This window comes from Ambystoma mexicanum, chromosome 1p (assembly GCF_040938575.1).
Source record: "Ambystoma mexicanum isolate Mex_15411 chromosome 1p, UKY_AmexF1_1, whole genome shotgun sequence".
NCBI classification, from domain to species: domain Eukaryota; kingdom Metazoa; phylum Chordata; class Amphibia; order Caudata; family Ambystomatidae; genus Ambystoma; species Ambystoma mexicanum.
Window position 1 is genome coordinate 662,293,301 of NC_090921.1, and position 19,510 is coordinate 662,312,810.

Here is a 19,510-nt window from a genome sequence, read left to right on the forward strand (position 1 = left end):
CAGCCCAAAGAGCCAGCCGTGTGTTACACATCACCTTTGAAGATACGGTATACGCCCAGTCAAGACCGGCGCCTCTACGGGAATCAGGTGAGCGTTACAGAACACAAAGCCTACCAAAAAACTCCCGTCCAGGCGCTATGGAAACCTCGGATACCGACCAGCTAGCCCAGTTACTTGGGGAACTAAGGGCAGAAGTGCATGCAGCCCGTCAGGAAACTAACGCTCTAAGAAGGGAACTGATTATTTCCAAGGAGCGAACAGATGATCTCGCTAGACAATTGCTACAGTCACAAGCCGGACTGACCCCGTTACCCGCATCTGGGGGAAATCTTCCTTCTACATCCTCTATGAATCCAGTGCAGATCAACCTACCTGGGAATTTACCTCTGGCTCCGCCCGAACGATTTTCTGGTGACCCAAAGAGGTTTGCAGTATTTATCAATCAGTGCTGGTTGCATTTCTTATGCCGGCCAGCAGCCTTTCCAACTGATCAAGCTAAAGTAGCTTCCGTGCTTTCGTACCTTAGTGGCAATGCGGCAGACTGGTCGATCCCTCTAGTAAATCAAGATGATCCGGTCCTCCATGATTTTCAAGCTTTTCAGCTCAGTATGGAAAAACTGTTTGCAAGACATTCACAGGGGCAGGCCTTGGACAATGAGCTTCTTTCGTTGCGACAAGGTAATCAAGACCTTTTGGCTTATATTGCGTCTTTCAACAGACTGATAGTGGAAACTCAATGGCCTGAGGACAAAAGGATTACGCTGTTTTATAGAGGTCTACGTGGAGAGCTCAAAGATGTGTTAGCCCAAGTAGTGAATCCCCCACAAGATTGTTCGGACTATATAGACTTAGTCGTTCAAATAGATCACAGACTGCAGAACAGGAAGGCCGATCGTTCCAAGTTTGATGCTCGAGTATTTTCCAAACCGCCAACTCCTTCCAAAGGAGTAGACTCCGGGGAACCCATGCAAATAGGGGGTCTGAAAGGTCCTCTAACACAAAAGGAGCGGGAAAGGAGAAAACAGTTGCAATTATGCCTCTATTGCGGAAACTCAGGGCACTTTCTTCGAGACTGTCCGGTGAAACCTGCCAAGAAGGCAGTAGCAGCTGCAGTTACCAAAGTTACAAACTCTGAGCAGGGAAACGACCTCGCCCGACAAGAATAGAGGTCCTCTTGCCGAGCGTGAAAACCAGTTCCGTGACCTCGCATTTCGTGATACCTATGGTCCTCATTAGCCCTGATAATCCGGATCGATTACATGCAATTGAAGCTTACGTCGACAGCGGTGCCATCGGCAATTATGTGGATCATGAAATGGTTTTGAGGATGAATCTAACTCTTTGTCCCAAGGCTGTAAAGGACGTCATTACTACGGTGGATGGTACGGAGATAGCCTCCGGGCCAGTAACGCATACCACTCAAGAAGTGACGCTAGTAAGTCAAGATGGACACCATGAGAAGATCGTGTTCGATGTGATCAAGGCCCTTCAGTTTCAGATTATTCTAGGAATACCTTGGTTAGAGAAACACAATCCTCTGATCGATTGGCGAGCAAGAACGGTCCAGTTTCCAGAATGTGTCTCTACTTGTCACCCTCCACCTGGTGTTGCACTGGCAGCAATTTCTTCAGAGACTCCCCAGTTACCTCCCGAATACCTAGAATACCAAGATGTTTTCCGGAAGGATCAGGCTAACTCTCTACCTTCTCATAGGTTTTATGACTGCCAGATAGACCTGATACCTGGATCTACTCCTCCTTGTAGTAGAATTTATGCCCTCACCGAGCCTGAGAACCTTCACCTTCGACAATACCTGGATCAATACCTGGCAAATGGGTTTATTCGTCCTTCCAAGTCTCCTGCTTCTTCAGCTTTGTTCTTCGTTCCAAAAAAGGAAGGAGACCTGAGAACTTGTATAGATTATCGCTCCCTGAACCAGATCACCGTTAAGAATAGATATCCGTTACCTTTGATCCCTGAACTCCTGGACCAAGTCAGAAAAGCATGCATATATACAAAGCTGGATCTTAGAGGAGCTTACCACTTGGTACGAGTAAAAGAGGGCGATGAATGGAAGACGGCCTTCCGCACCAAATATGGGCTATTTGAATATCAGGTCATGCCCTTCGGACTTTGCAATGCCCCGGCCGCCTTTCAATATTTTATGAACGATGTCCTCAGAGAGCTCATAGTTGTGTGTGTTGTTGTTTACATTGACGACATCCTCGTTTATTCTTCATCGGAATCTGAACATCGGAAACATGTGAAAATGGTCCTCGAAAGATTGCGTCAACACAAACTTTTCGCTAAGTTGGAAAAATGTGTTTTCAACGTGACTGAAGTTGAATTCTTGGGATTCATATTATCACCTGGCGGAGTGCGTATGGATTCAAAGAAGGTCGATGCAGTTCTCAAATGGCCATCACCATCCTCCGTAAAAGGTGTGCAAAGCATGTTAGGCTTCGCTAACTTTTACCGCAGGTTTATTCCCGAATTCTCTCGAATAGTCCAGCCCATCACTGCCTTGTTAAAGAAAAACAAACGTTTTGAATGGTCTACCGAGGCGGAACAAGCTTTCCAGGATTTGAAGACTAAATTTATCTCTGCACCAATCTTAAAACACCCTCGCCCCGAACTCCCCTACATCGTGGAAACTGATGCTTCAAGCCTTGCCATGGGGGCAGTTCTATCCCAAAAGGACCCGGTAACCAATCAGTTGCATCCCGTGGCATTTTGGTCCCGCAAATTCTCGCCTCCTGAAATCAATTACACGATTAATGACAATGAACTTCTGGCTATCAAGTCTGCCTTTAAGGCTTGGCGGCATTATCTGCTGGGGGCCCGACACACCGTTACTGTGATTACGGATCACCGAAACCTACAATATTTGAAAACAGCAAAAGCCCAATCCTCTAGACAACTCCGTTGGGCATTATTCTTTGCCGAGTTTGACTTCATAATTACCTATCGACCTGGTACAAAAAACGGTACGGCTGATGCCCTTTCTCGGATGGGAGTGGAAGAACACTTGATCAACCCTAAACCTGTACCAATCATTCCCGAACAAAGAATTCTGGGTGTAATCGCCACACAATCCATAGAGGAAGTTAAGGATAAAGCCAGGCAACTTGTAACTCCAGCAGACATACAGAATTGGCATCTGCAGGGAAAGGACTTTGCAGTAAAGGACAACTTATTGTATTTCCAAGAACGATTATACCTGCCCAGCACAGATTTACAGAAAAAAGTAATCTCTTGTTATCACGATTCTTTAATGGAAGGACATCCCGGTATGGCCAAGACCTCAGAAAAGATCAAGCGCTACTTCTGGTGGCCGTCTTGGAAAAAAGATATCAGAGACTTTATAATGTCCTGTGGAGTATGCGCCCAAAACAAGAGTCAAAAGGAAAGACCAGCAGGCCTCTTACGCCCTATTGACATCCCACCTCGCCCTTGGCATACGCTTTCTATGGACTTCATCACCGATTTACCTCCATGCTCCGGATACAATACGATTCTAGTAATCGTGGACTTATTCTCCAAGATGGCGCATTTCATTCCGCTCAAAGGCTTGCCAACAGCAGCAACTCTGGCCCGAGAATTTCTCGAAAACATCGTCCGACTGCACGGTTTTCCTTCGGTTCTAATTTCGGATCGAGGTAGTCAATTTATTTCTCATTTTTGGCGAAGTTGCTGTCGGTCGGCTCAAATTGATGTGAGACTATCGACCAGTCACCACCCTCAGACCGACGGACAAACCGAGAGGACCAATCAAACTCTGGAACAGTATTTACGCTGCATGCTGCAACAAACTGAAAAAACTTGGAAAGACATCCTTTGGATAGCCGAATATGCCTACAATAACTCTGTCCATTCGGGAACTGGGAAAACCCTGTTTTTTCTTTTGTACGGCAGTCACCCTCGAACCTCGGAGTTGGATCCCCTCCAAGATCTTGAAACACCAGCAGTAGACTACTTGCATTCTACAATCACCCAAGCCTTTAAGGAAGCTGTTTCTCACCTTCAAAGGGCTAAAGAACAATACAAGAAAGGAGCAGATCAACATCGGAAGGAAGCCCCTCAATATCAAGTAGGGGATCAAGTCTGGTTATCCACCAAATATCTACCTCTAAAAGGGCCACGCACATTCAACCCAAGATACCTTGGTCCCTATTCCATCACTACCATAGTAAACCCAGTAGCGGTCAAGTTGGACTTGCCCCCGCACATGAAGATACATCCAGTCTTCCACTTCTCTCTATTAAAACCCGTGCAACCTCAAACCCGACTAACTAAATCTCCAAAACCTATCCTAGTTGATGGAGAACTCGAGTTTGAAGTCAAAAGCATTCTGGACTCCAAGATCTCCAAATCTAAACTATTTTACCTAATTGACTGGAAAGGCTACGGCCCCCAAGAGAGATCCTGGGAACCTGCTGAATATGTCCACGCTCCTCGCCTAATCAAAAGATTTCACCGAACATTTCCTGACAAGCCAAAACCCCCGGAGAAGCCCGGTTTGGGAGGGGCCTTGAGGGGGGGTACTGTCATGATCTCTGCTTCCAAAAGGTCAGGGTTTTCCCAACTCCCTTGGAAGCAGATCCATAACCCAGGTTCCGAGTGCCAACCAGTCCCAATTGGGACCTTTTGGACCCAGTCCTGGCGCCAGTGGCACCAGGCTCATAAATATGCCCAGTCCCAGCGCTGGAAGCGCCGGGCTCATAATGCTTGGGTGGACTTACCTGCAGCCGACCATGCTGCTTACTTGCCTGCCAGTTGAGCCTCTGATCCTCTTCTGTTTGGAACTACTTTTCCTGTTGGGTGGGGCAGGAGCCACTCCCTAGGTTCAGAACACTGGAACTCTTCTGGAAAGCAGGAACTCTTTTCTTACCTGGGCGTGGCTGTGGAAGGAGACACCTAAGCACTACAGGAGGCTATTTAAACCACACCCGATGGATGAATCTTGCTTTGCGTTATTCTGCATCCTCTGCAGCAGAACGCTCATCGTGTCTTCTGCATCTGATCCTGGGCCTAAGGAAAAAGGCTTACCATCCTGAATCCAGCCTTCAGCAACACCTATAAAGACAAGAAAGAACAGGTTAGCATTACGGTCTTCAGTGACAGCTCTTCACTTACCTGGTCCATCGGCTGTCACCAACGCCTCGCGCTGCATTCCGGCATCTGAAAGACAAAGGCTTACCTACTCTTCGTGCGCTCCGGAGGTCTTCACACTGCATTCCGGCATCTGAAAAAGACAAAAGCTTACCAACTCTTCGCACGCTCCGGAGGCTTTCGGCGCTGCATCCCGCATCTGAAAGACAAAACAAGGTGCGTTTAAAGACATTGGGGAACTTTAATACTCACGTGCCATTACTCCTTTCCACATCTAACCCAGTGGGTATTCCGGCACCCTGCAGCCGCTCCGAACTTGTACCTGCAAAATAAAAAGACAGTTAGAGCGCATCGTGAAGCAGGCAACAAGCGCTTACTTACGTGCTTCCAGGCGCTTCTATTCATCACACGGGCTCCATCTTCAACTCACTTCAGCCCGTCATCCGCCATCGCCGGAACCCTGCAAAACAAGAGACATCATTACTAAAGACTTTAAAGACATTAGAATTACTCGAAACTTACCGTTCGTGCAGTAAACGACGGACAGCAGTCCTCTGAAGTCAAGAGGCCTGCTCCCCTTATCCAGTGAAGAAACTGGTTACAGCACCCTGCCCCGAGGCAGATGGAGAGCACGGCGTTCACTTACCTAAGGTGAGAGCGTTAACCTTTGGGGTTCTACAGGAGAAGAGAAAGAGAAGAAGAGAGAGACATTCAATAACCCAGTTCATTAATCCCATATTTTCTATCTGCAGACATCTTACCCTTCGAGTCAGACATACAGTGCACAGAGGTCCAGCCCAAAGAGCCAGCCGTGTGTTACACATCACCTTTGAAGATACGGTATACGCCCAGTCAAGACCGGCGCCTCTACGGGAATCAGGTGAGCGTTACAGACTGGCAGAAGATTGATGCCACATCTTCTGGGAAAAAACTACAACTGAGGCTACGGGCGTCGTGCGTCCTATATATAACATCTGGTGACGTCGACCCTCGACGGAGGCCCTCGAGGGACATGGGATCGACGCAGGACGCCCTTTGCCGAAAATGTTCCGAAGCAGCACAGCTGTGGACATTACCTGTCATAGATATGGAATACTTTGGAGGAACATCCCATCGAAAGAACGTTACCAGATATGGTAAGTAACTTGTTCTTCTCTGTCTAACTGGAATTATTGGTGGTGTACTGTGTGAATTGAATTGATATTTTATTTCTATAGCGCTTGTACACAAGTGTTTTAGAGCGTGACAGGCAAGGGAAGGGAACTGGGGAATAACAAAACAATTATCTTACTAGGCCCAGTGACATTGAGAATGCGCAAGTGCATGAGTGAGGGGAAGGGGAAAAGTGCATGGAAGGGGGTGAAGTGGAAAGTATGGAGCAAAGAGGAAACGGATAAATAATCAGTAAATAAATAAATAATGAAGGCAACAAACAATGACAGTGCAGCCAGCAAGTGGCAAGTGCTGGGTTTAAGGCAGCAGATAGGGTTGGTCTGATAAGTGCAGGAAGAAAAAGGGGGGGGGACTGTATGGGTACAGATACAGACCCTAGTGCAAGGGGTGGCCCGCAGGCAGTGCGGGAGGGTGGCAGGGTGAGCAGGTACCTGGGCCCCGAGCACTGAGGGTGGCCAGGTACACAGTGCCAAGAGAGAACACATCAGCAGGGGGGAGGAAGGGGAGTGAAGGCAGAAGAAAAGAGGATGGTCTTGAGGTGCCTCCGTAACCGGAGATGGTTCTCCTCAGGTTTTAGAGTTGCAGGGATGTTGTTCCAGAGGGAGGCCCCAGCCGAAGACGGAGATCTACCCCCAGCTCGTTTCTTTGAAAAACGACTGACCCTGAGAGAGTTAAAGGAGCAAAGAGCTCGAGAGGGGAGGTATTTGCGGAGGGATAGCTGAAGGTATTTTGGACCCAGTCCCCAGAAAGCCTTGTGGACAATGCAGAGGGTTTTTAATTTAATCCTTGCATCCACTGGGAGCCAATGGAGAGATTTCAGAGCTGTAGAGATAGGACAAGTCTTGCAGTCCTGTTCTGGATTAGTTGCAGAGGGCAGAGAGTAGAGGCATGTAGATTCAGAAAGAGGCTGTTACAATAGTCCAACCGAGAGTGAACCAGAGCTTGAGAGACGGTGAGCTTCTGGGGGATGGAGAGGAAAGGCATAGTACCTCTGAGGAGGTGCAGTAGGAAGTTTGACTTTTTAGAGACATCATCGATGTGGGTGGAGAAGGAAAGTGTGGAGTCAAAGATGACCCCGTGGTTCTTAGCCTTGCAGGTTGGGGTAGGAGGGGAGGGCCAAGGGAGGCCGGCCAGAGAGTGAGGGGAAAGGATGGTGAGGTGTGCCGATGAGGAGGATCTCCGTCTTGCTGGCATTCAGACAAGACCTCTCTCTTGTAGCCATAGAGCACTCCAACAGCCCTCCTGAGTCTAAGCCTTGCCCCTCTGCTACCTTACATTAATTGTATTTGGCTGCACTGCACTGTCTCCCTGTTCACCATAATAGGTTGGCCCCCTAAAATACACACAGTATTTAGCATTTTGTAGATATCTGAGCTTCTCTGTCAGCATATTAAAGTTTTATTTTAGGTTCCACATCTTACTTAGTGGCCAATGTGTTCACTGAACCATCATTGTCTGGCTTAAACTACTGTCTCTCAAGAGGTGTGTTACCTTAAGTGGTGTCCAATCATTATTTTGAATATAAAAGGGTTGAATACAATACATTCGAACCAAAAGGATCGGAAAAAAAAGTTTGAATGCTTTTTTTTTTAATGTATTTTTTTTGGGTTTCGTATAGGAAAAATTAGTGGTTTTTACACCCCCCGTACCCTCCCAAAAAAAAAGTGCATTTGATTGTTTTTTTCGATCCTTTTGGTTCAAATGTATTGTAGTTCGAAATGATATATTCGAACATTTGACTATAAACCACCTTAAGTTACATTAGCAGTGCAGAAAGGCTTGTGGTCGTTGTACTGAATGATGGTCTTTGACCGCTACAGCCAGCAAGGGTGCGGAGTCTACAGTGGACATCACAATAAAGCCTGCCCACAGGCCAAGGCTATTTGCTTAAGGCTGGCTGGGGTGCTTTGAACTTCTAGTCCCTGGTCGCACCACCAACCAGCTTGCAACCAAATATGTCTGGTAGAGGCCTCTAGCAGCACTTCTATCTGGGAACTTTTTTATGGCACTCTTACATTACTCGTCTTATCACTGTGGCAGTAACTAGCATTACAATGGACTTAGTGCTGTGGCAGTAACCAGATTTGTGCTTTTTCTAGTACCAGTAAAACAACTAAATATGGTCGCATTTCCCACTGGCAGGATTTGCCCTGGTGGAAGCAACAGCACAATGACCCATTACATTCTGGTGTAAGCTTTGAAGATAATAGTGCCGGAAATCTAGCCATTGTGATGGCTACAACACCAACAGAATTCCTGTCTCCCAGCCAGCTCTAATTCGAGACCCAACACAATGATCACACATAGGGCCTCATTCCACGGATGGCGCTAAGGGATTACCGGCACCGGTAAGGGCACCGGTGCCGGTAATCCCTTACCGCCATACTACGAGGTCCCTCAGCGGGTCCCGTCCTTAACGTGTGGCCAGACCACACGTTAAGGAAGGGACCCGCTGATGGACTTCCGCTAAAAGCGGTACCGTTATTTGCTCCTTCCCCATTCCCATTGAGCCCTATAAGGGCTCAATGGGAATGGGGAAGGGCCTTGGTGAATGGGGAATTACCGCCCCGCCAACCTTGGAATGGGGCGGTAATCCCCCATTCACCAAGATGTCAATGGCAAAGATGGCTGGACTGGAGGACGGGGGATGACCCTGAGGGGTGAGGGAAGGTAAATATATGTGAAAGTGGCCAGAAGAGAGAGGACACCTTGGGGTTCACCCTCCTTTAGGTGCCTACTCCCTGACCTGAGAGCAGAAGAGGAGGGAACATAGATGAAGAGTAGTAGTTCGAGTAGAAGGCTTCCTCTGGTATAATGTTGGTGCAAACTCTTCTGTTAAATTGTATTTTTTTAACTCCTGCTTTCTTTATTTGTACTCTAGCAACTCGAGAAGAGTCTTAATGAGTTTGGGCACCCGTGGGAGCTGAACCCAGGGGATGGTGCCTTCTATGGGCCAAAGGTGAGTGAGCTTGCATGTATATCTTCTGAAGTCAGGTCTTGAAAGTGGGATTGCAATCATTAAATAAAGTAATATTCCCATGTGTTTTAATTGCCATCTAGCTCCACATTATGTATTTGTAACAATAACGGGCCCGTTGTTGGTACCCTCCCCATTCCCATTGAGCCCTATGTGGGTTTGAATGGGGATGGGCTCCTTGAATGAGGAATTACCGGGCCCTCCAAGGTCAGAATGACCTGGTAATTCATTCAAGGAACCCCGGCCCGGTAGCCATGCCGCTAATAGCGGCATGTTTACCTCCTACCTCGTAATGACCCCCATTGAGACTCTTGAATGTTATGTGGTGAATGAAAGGCCATAGTGACCCTAGCGGAGAGAGGCCCACGTTGTACGAGGGATCGGAACCCGGCAGAAGGGGATCCTAAGGCGAAGGGTAATCGCCCAATTAAGATTTATTGAAGGAACTTTGTTTTTGTTGAATGTAACACATCAGGTCTTCTGAGGCAAGAGACTTTGGGTAAAAGAGGCTTGGCCTCAGAAGGCCCTGATATCTTGTAAACAAACTGTAACCTCGTGCTGGCGAGGCACAGGAGTGTGCTGTGCTCAAAGGTCCTGCCTTGTCCCATGCTCAAAACGGTGGGAAGGGAGATGCCCGGCTATAACATCCTGACTTATTTGTGAACATTTCTTCCTTTTCTTGTGAACATTATCCCACACCCCTTTTGAAATTAGCTGTAAGGATTGGCAATAGGTTTTTCTGAGTATAGGCCCTTTTATTTGACAAGACGCCACTAGGACTATCTTATTATTATTTGATGGTCTTAGCTTGCTCCCATCTTAGATTCAGGTTTAGATTAGGCGTTTTTCCAACCCATTTATACAGTTTAATAAACACCCTTGAACTGGGATCACTTGTGTCTGTCTTTACTGTTGCCACAATGAGTTCCTTAAAGGGATTCCATGAATCAACTGGAAAAACTAAAAATGTTTTATATTAAGAAGCCTTAAAATAAACATGTAATATTGAACTTTAGGCCCAGAGATGTTGGCACTGTCGGCATCATGTCACCCATCATGCTGCTCAGGAATCTCCATGTTATTCTCCCATACAGTTATAACTTTCAGAATGAGTTTTTAAGAAGAACACACAATTTTGTTGTGTAGTCTTTAAAAGAAAACGTTTGTAAAATCTCAAATAATTGAAAAATGTAGTGAATTGTTTTTCACCTTTCTTATGAAGCCTTTCCGAAAAGCGTAAAGCTACCATAAGGTATTTCTAACAAATAGTACCTATGAGGAAATTAAACTCTGGGCAAAGCCGGGTATAAGCTATTAGACTATGAAACACCATGCACCTGTGTTTTTAAAATCTCATATGCACACTTAGTCTCCACAATTATGATGCTAAAAAATAAATCCTGGGCCTTCACCCATATTAACCTCATGGCCCTGCATACCCTGGCCCTGACCCTCTGCCCTCCTGGCATATGCTGCTTTGGCCCGCCCAGCACTCCCCCTCCTCCCCATCCTTGGGGGCCATCTCACTCCAGCGCTTAATCAATACATTTTGACTTGGTTCAGTACATACTATCATGGTTCACTGATAACAGAACAATTATACAATGTCTTAGTACTCTTATATTAGTTTTATTCTTGCCTTCAAGGGTTAGGATTGGAATACGGCTTAACACGTCTTTCTGCAGCAGTAAACTGTACAAGGCGGTCGCTAGGTAAACAGTGATTTGGGTTGGATTTAAATAAATGAGAGTGTAGGAGTAAATTGCATTAGGTCCCCTTTATTAAAATCCATAGTCCAAAGTGTGTTTCTTTCTAGGGTTTGGCTACATAGCCCTGTTAGCTCAATTTGTCCTTTACAGGCTCTCAGGTTAGGAGGTCTCCAGGCCCCTTCTTCCTTACTAGATGTTGTGTGGTACTCCTGGGTATACCTTCTTGGCATGCTCCAGCACAAGCTCCCCAAGCGGTTCACCTCAAGTGGCTTGCTTCAAACCAAGTGTACTTGCCCTCCTGGATGCATCAACACACACCGTCCCAAAACCGTATGTGGTTCATTTTCTGTGGCCCTAGTGTGCTTGCCTTACTGGACATAGCAGTGCAGAAGCCTGTCCGAGTGTTAAAGGTGGTAGTCTGCTCTTTGTTCCTCTGAGGTCACTTTATTTTGTTTTCTTTTGCCTATTGATCCCATGACTTGGGGGCCATAGCAGCCATGGGGCAGGTTTCTTGCTGGCTCGGTTCCTCTTTGACCTCCTCCAGTCATCCATGCTTTTCTACATGTGGGTCAGGCACTACCTCCACAGTTTTTTCAATGCCTCTTGGGTCCCACTTCTCCTTGAGACCCCTCTCTTTTCTAGTCTCCCATCCAACTTTATGGCCAGTTGCCTTCCCCTGTCTTTGGTGCTACTGCTGCCTCTTTGGTTCTAACCCCCCTCTAACTGCTGGCCACTCTTCTTTCTCATCTGGCATTTCCAGTTCTTGCCTTGTGCTCCCTCCACTTTGACCACCACCTCCAACTCTGTCTACTTATTGTGGGACTCGCTTCCAAATTCGGGCCCCATTCTCATGTTCTCCTGGTTTCATGCACCTCTTATTTCTCCACTCTTTCCACTTTCCTTCCACTCTTCCCCTTTGTAGCCCAGTATTTCTTTCCTTGGGGCCCTGCTATGCTTCTTCCTCTATATTACCTTCTTGCCTCCTCTTCCTCTGTCCCTGCTGGTATTCAGATTTCATTTTCTCTCCCTTTGCCCTTTCCCTCCTCCTTTTCATTCCTTTCCCTCTTCTTCTCTACTTATTTTCTCATGCTAATGTCTTAATTTCTCTCTTGGGTAACTTCCTTTGCTTTCTTGGGGTTTGCCTTCTTCTAGGGCTTTCCCTGCTAGACCACCATGTTCCCTCCATTCTGACCCCTCCCTTGCGCTACTTATCCTCTCCAAACAATTCCCACCTTTTCTTCTTCTCACTTCTTTTCATTCCCTTCTTCTGATGTCATCTCCTGCTGTGCCGGTTCCCCCCTGTACACTTTTTGTGCTTCTCCAAATCGGTCTCTTTGCAACTCCTGGCAGCGCCCTTAGCCTCTCTTGCCCTTATCTCCCTTTTATTCCTCCGCCTTCCTTTGGGTTCTGGCATGTCCGCTAAGGCCAGGGACATGTCTGCTCAGGCTACGGGATTAGGTACTCTTCGCCTGTCTCGCCCACCCCCTATGGGGAGTGCCTCATCTGAAGTTTTTGGGCAGAGCCGCGCTTTGTAACCTTTGCAGCAGCCATCTTGGGGTCAGATGGCCCTTTCCGGTCCGTCGCCTGGCTTCCTGTTGATACCACCTGTCGCCCTGGTTCCCCTTTTATTCTATCTCCAAAGAACCATGTACTCCCTTGAACCAGTGGCACTAGTCAGTGTGGCAAAAACCATTACACAGTCGTCTTGCACCCTCCCCTCCGTTCCTCTGCCCCTGCATGTCATTATAACAGGGAGACACTACCTTTCAACCCGCCTTTTGTTTTTGTACAACAGAACTACTCGCTGAGCAGATAAGGAGACTGACGGAGGGAGAACATTTGGAAGGACCATCTCCCGTCCCTCTCCCTATATATTGTGATGCCCACTCTGCAAGTTCTCCTCCTTCCAACCTGGGCATGTGACTTGGTCACAGTATTCAGTCACACTGCTTTACCCTCTTCTTGTCTTCTTTCACCTTCTGTGCACCATTACTTAGCCTCTGCTCATCATAACACACCCTGTGGCCATTCAGATCAATCACCTCTCACCCTCTGCTTGACATAACTGTGTTTCTCGGACTAGAGTTGTCCAACATTTTTTCACGGACTGTTGGAACAGAATTTCTTTTTTAGGAGTTCTGTAGGTCCTTTTTAAAGCCTCCTTGACTTTTGCTTCCCCCTACCTCTGTTTTGGATCACTGGCCTATTATGATGGTCATCTTGACTTCTACTGCAGTCCCCCTGCCACTGTGCCCTTTTTTGGCTCACTTAGTGTATGGTGGAGGGACGCCCATAAGCCTCTCAGGACAGGGGGTACTATTTAAGTACTCCATTTGTACCCTAGGCTGATTATATCACATAACATTGGTTTTAGTGAGTAGTCTGGTGGAATTTAGTTTTGGCTTCATCAGAGGTGCAAGATGATATACCTCATTAGTAACCGAATGTACCTTTTTGGTAGCCATTGGGGTACCAATATATTTAGAAAGATTCACAGTTTCAGGTGCTAACCAGATTAGCTGACCACCTAACCCTTTGTTTTTAACCCCTTTGTGCGATTGGCGGGCTGTCTTAGGCCAGCCCCGGTGTGTTTGGGTATTTCTGGGGGAGACCATGAACCTTACACTAAATTTTCACCAGAGTATCATGGAAGGCTGTTCGTTTACTTATCTGCCATTTTGGGACAGTTGTTGCATTTTTAGGACCACATCTGACTTTACTGGCTGGAGTTTGAGTAGTGCTAGTCTTGACTCTGGTTCCTATTTTTGGATGCTGGACTTAATTCCTGGGCCGCCTCTGCTGTCCCACTGCCCACACTTGTTGGCTGGGACAGACTGTCCGTGCTGGAAGCGTCTCAATGCCATTTTGTTGCTGATTTTCAATTCCAATACGGTCATGTCACATGCTTGGGCATATAGACTTCAATACCCCACCACATCTATTCTTGTGGACTGCCCTTGGTTGCCCTAACAATAGAGATAGTCAACTTTGTGGTGCGTTATAAATGACACATATCATATCATTATCATATCATATGGCCGTCTGGATTTCTTTTTTCAGGGCGATGGGACCTGCTTTATCTGGTTCTACTGCATTGTTTGAATCATCAACACTGCTTTTGTGTCACGCACTCCGCTCCACACACCACGCACTCTGCATCACACATCTCTGTCAGCAACACCGAGATCCCCTTGGCCCGCCCTTGTTCCCCGATCTCTTCACATTCCCCTCCCAAGTTACGGGACTCACGTCTGCAGCATATCACCTCCCGTGTGCAAGCGCAGGTTGCCACTAGCAGCGCGCATTCTCAATTGCGCCCGTTTCGTCACTGGCAACTCTGTTGGCGCCTGAAAGACCGGCGAAGCAGCCGTGTACTTCCGCGTCGCCTGACTGCAGCCTCCTGCTCACGTGATCCGAGATTCTGCTCACATGATGCGGTTGCGCATCACGTGACCAGGAAGTAACGAACATTTAAACACGGCTTGTTCGTATGGTCGCCGCTTCACAGCTGTTCACTGCAACTCTGTTTGGCATCACGTACCTTTTGGATCTATTCAATAGCTCAACCTTGGCTTTTGGACTCACAGACTCCTTTGGGATTATCCTTATTGGCTACTGGCAAACTTTTGATGCTCTTTTGGTAAAGGACCTCGGACTGCCTTCTGGACTTCTCTTGGATTACCCTATTGGTTGGCATCTTGTTCTCCTGGCTTCCTCTAAGGTGCTCCATAGTTACCTGGATCTTGGTTCTTCTATCAGGTGGGCTTTGACACCACATCACTCAGTGGGCCCTACCACAGCATACATCAAGTGGGGACTGCTGCCCACGTGAGTCCTGGAACCCCGACCCCATAGGGTTAGCAGTAGCGTCACTGCCCTTTCCTGGTAAGCCCTTTTCTGGTTTTTCTGTATTATTGGTAACTGTTATTGCCTGGTACTTAATTGCCATTTCCTTTACAGCGGTTTTGGGGTCTTCAGAGGTTCGTGGTTCCGGAGTTCGACATCTCCCACCTGTGGCCTCAAGGGCGGCACAGATAGTGGCTTTAGGGTCTCTCTGTGTGGTACTTGGGGACGGAGGTCTCTTCTATCTACACGACATTCAAGTCTCGACATTTTGCCTTTGGCTTGAGAGTCCCACTAATAGGAATGGCAATTCTCTTTCTTATCTGTCATTTGGGTCGTCACTGGTCAGGGGGTTCAAGTGCCTGGCTTTTCAGATCCTGTAGAGTGCATTGCAAAAGAAGACTTGTACTCACCAGATTGTTTGGGACTGCAGCTTAGCGTATAGGTAATGGAGTGAGTGGACTATTTTACTCAGCTGCAGTGTTGTTCACTTCGATAAATACTTTGTTTTGTAGCTGAATTCTGTGCTTTGCTGGATACCACATTGCACATGTACCCCTTTCGCGTAGCATCTTCTTCACTCCTAGAAATGTTCTCTGCTCCTGGTGCACACCCAATGAAAAATCATGGTAGATATGGAGTATGCTGGATCCTAACATGAGATCGCCCTTTTCCCGGAAAGCATGCAAAATGTAGTCTCTGTCCTTGTAATTAAGGATGCATGCTATTATTAGGCATGTGGTGCCCCAGGTTTGGGTTTCGGGCCAGCGACCTGTGTGCCCACTCCACTGCAAACTGGGGGGAGAGTTTGGGAATATTGAGCAGAGATATGAGGGCTTCCTCAACAAATGCTTCCATGCACCCCTTGATGTTAATTTTAGGGCCGCCGACGATCCTCTTATTTTCATGGCATGACCTGTACTCCAGTTCACCACATTTCTTGTTAACGGATTGTACCTAATTTGAGAGCGAAGTCACCTCGGTTTTCAGCAGTGTAACCTCATCCTTCAGAGTGCTCACTCTTCTTTCCGCCTCTGAATGTCTCTTATCAGCTTTCTCCAGTCTGGATTTGATGGAGTTGATGTTGCCAGTAATCTCATCTAGTTTACTGCTGAGGAACACTCCTGCATACATGTCATCATTTTCTGAACATCTGTGGGTTCCTCCGGTACCGCAAGCAGCTCAGCCTCCATGTTGCTAGCGGCTTTATTCTGTTTCTTCAGCGTGGTTTTTACATAAGCGTCCATGCTGTCCTGCTTTTTTTCCAGCCCCCTTCTGCACAGTTCGCCCAACAATATCACGCAGCGTTGCATCCAGCCCATCACTGCTGACTGTCTACCTGGCTTCGGCAGGGCAGGGGCAATGATTGAAGTTGTGGCGTTGCCCCCTGCCATCAACAGGGTCAGTACCTACGCTTCAAACAAGCAATGAACAGAATATGTGTACCCCCCCTGAGATGTTAAAGGGGGACACAAAAGCTTGATCGCAATCTGCTGTCGCCTGGTGATGAGAACTGAGCGCTATGAATCAAGACTCCAGGGCACCAGCATTCACCAGTAGTGCCTATGCATGTGCAGCCACGTTGGGAGGTCACACCAGAAATCTCCTCAGATGATGGTATAACCCTGTATTTATGCAGTTACCCAGGTAAGATGTGACCCCCCTGCCAGCCGATACGCTGTTCACTTGAACGGGTCGCGTGAGTGGGGCTCTAGCCTATGACAGAGGGTACAGTCTGTGCGTTACAAGGGCAGTGGGAGTCCCAGCGCCAACCACACTGTGGCACTAGTCAGCAGACTAGAAGCAGGGGTTCAGTGCGACCTCATCATGCCTCCAGCTAGCCGCTCAATGTTGGTGTGCTCCATTGCACGGTCCTCTCTGCTTCCTTCTCACAGCTGCTCACTGTGCTATGCAGCATTTGGTACGGGGCCAAACGCCCTTCCTGCTTGCCCCTCCACCGTAGTCACTAGCCCTAGGGGTGTTGGAGGAAGAATCTGACAGTCGGGAACAGCACGGGCTGGGAGGGTTATGCCGCCGTGGCAAGGTCCTACACGGATGGTAGTCCCTTCTACAATCTTAGCAGTCTGCGTCCATGCCAATATAAATATGATCAGCTGTGTGTTCCGCTTCCACCTCTGGTAGTACATACACCGATTTCAGGAGTTTCAGAGTGTAGTTTTAGGGCATCAGGCATCCGTTGAAGATCACTGGCTGCGGAGCCCCAGTGCACAGTGGCCATTTTGTCCACAGCACAGCAGTGCCCTGCCAGCTCCACCTATATTTAACATCAACCTCGTGCAGACAGCCAGTCCAAGAGCAACATTATTCTCTCTTTGCTGAACACAGGCCCGACAAGTCTTGAAAGATACAATCTTGGTCCTTTAAAATTGTGGCTGAGTCAGTTACTCATTTTGTCCATCGTGGCTTCCTCTATATATTTATATTTATCTGCAATTCCATGCAATCCTCATATTGAAACAGTACAATTGTAATATCTTGATAATTTGTGCGGTGTGTTATGGAATCTAACCTTGCAAATGACTAATATCCCAAAACCTAAGGATGCACCTCGTTTCTCTGTTCTCAGTGTCATAGATCTTATGTTCCAGGTTTTTATTATGTGACACCACCTGATCCATGCTGATTCTAACCTCATTTGCTGAAATTGCATTCAGACTGCCTGCAAATCTGTTCTGCACAGAACTGTACTTGAATTACTGTATTGTCATTTTGTGTGAATATGCTGATCCTAATGTCACCTGCTAAGTGGTACCAGATTGCCTGATTGACTTCCAATTGTATAGCCATGCACTCCAGCCAATTTACCTCATCTTGAATCCAGCAGCTTATACATGCCTTCTAGACAAACTGCCATACCTCGAAGCTAGTACTCGGGTATTGTGGCCAATCTATGCGGCCTTAATCTAGGCGTCACTCATATTCTAGCCAACTTACCTCTACCTAGTTGCCGACCCTGGCACTGCAGCTATCCTGCCATATCTGTCCTACCTCCCAGGTGTTACTCAACGTATCATCAGTAACTCGGCCTTACACCTTTAACCCAGGCTGCCCCCGGCATCACAGCCTTATCAACTACCCTTATCTAGGGGCTACATAGACCATCCCAACCACGTGCGGCCACCTTAATTCAGGTATTATTTAGCGTTCCATAACACTCTCGACCCCACCATTTAGCATGTGTCTACTCACCTCCATCTTGCTTGCCTACTTCCTGATCAGCCTCAATACCACATTTCCGACAAAGATGGCTCCACACCTACACAACATGCCAGCCTTACCCAGGCGTAACAACCAAGTACCATACCCAGATTTAAACGACTCTCAGATACTGCTACCTTCCAATCACCCTCGCACCACTACAGAAAGGAACTTAGGACTGAGAGCTAGACTAGCCAAAATCCATGAACCACTTGCCCGCTCACTGCCCACTACACAAAACTCTAGATCGTTGCCACCGCGACCAAATACCTCCACACAATCCAGTAACCCACTACAAACCCTTCAGAATTCCCGCAACCAGGGTACCCCTAAACCTACACAAGACAAGCGCCATACTACTACTTCAAAAAACATAGCCACTATCTCTAAAAACAAAGCTAGCCCCAATATCAAGGGAGCCTTGATCAATGCCAGGTCGCTAGTAGCTCATGCTACAGAAATTGCAGACTTAATCCTCACCGAAGACCTTGACTTCCTCGCCATCACTGAGACCTGGCTACACCCAGCAGCAGGCCCTATGCTTATGTTGGCAGTCCCAGATAACTATTCTATCCTGAGACAAGACCGCCCTAATTCTAGAGGAGGTGGTGTCGCCTTTATCCATAAGTGCAGTCTTACTATGCGACTAGCTACCTCGACCGATGCCCTCTCCTGCGAATCACTAGCAGTCAAAATACCACTCACTAACTCCCAAACTCTTAACATCTACTTGATCTATCGTCCGCCAGGCCCCATTGGCACCTTCGATGAAGACCTTAACTCCATCCTATCTAGCAACCTCAAAAGCTCCACTCAAGCTCTCACCTTAGGAGACTTTAACCTGGGCTACAATGACCTAGAAGACCATCCCGCTAGTACCATAGCTAATACTCTTACTGATTTAGGCTTTGTGCAAAGATGTATGACACCCACGCATACGAAAGGTAGAACACTTGACTGGGTGGCCGACCACAACTGCCTAGTGAACATCACAAACATCTCACCCCAAGCCTGGACTGACCACCATTTGGTATCATTCATGCTCTCCACCGACAGACCCCCACCCCCGCCTAACATTAAGGCCCCACCCACTCTCACTAGAAACATGAAGAACATGACAGTAGAAAGACTTATCCCTGACCTACTCCCCACTCTCAACTCACTTCCTGATAACCTGGACCCTGAGTCCTTGGTTGAAGAATATAACAAGATTATGGCCACCTCACTGGACCGCATCGCCCCCCTTAAACTGAGATCCAGTAAACCGAAAACGCACCTTAACAAATGGTACACACCATTCCTCAAAAAACTAAGACAGCAAAAAAGAAACTGCGAGGCCATCTGGAAAAAATCCCCTTCAGTCTCTAACAAACTAAAACTTTCCAAACTAGCTGCACTCTACAAAAAAGAAATATACCTGGCCAAACGAGCCTCCTTTGACTCTCGTATATCACAAGCTAAATCTAACATGAAAGAA

The 19,510-nt window shown here is 47.4% G+C and overlaps 1 protein-coding gene across 3 annotated transcripts in view; it reads left to right on the plus strand.

The window, feature by feature from the left end:
- Positions 1-19,510, plus strand: part of TARS2 (threonyl-tRNA synthetase 2, mitochondrial) — a 1,102,517-nt gene that overhangs the window by 960,299 nt on the left and 122,708 nt on the right. For all 3 annotated transcript variants that reach the window (XM_069649728.1, XM_069649729.1, XM_069649730.1), the window contains one exon: positions 9,167-9,244. In XM_069649728.1, the coding sequence (XP_069505829.1) occupies positions 9,167-9,244 (78 nt within the window). The remainder of the gene's footprint in view (positions 1-9,166; positions 9,245-19,510) is intronic.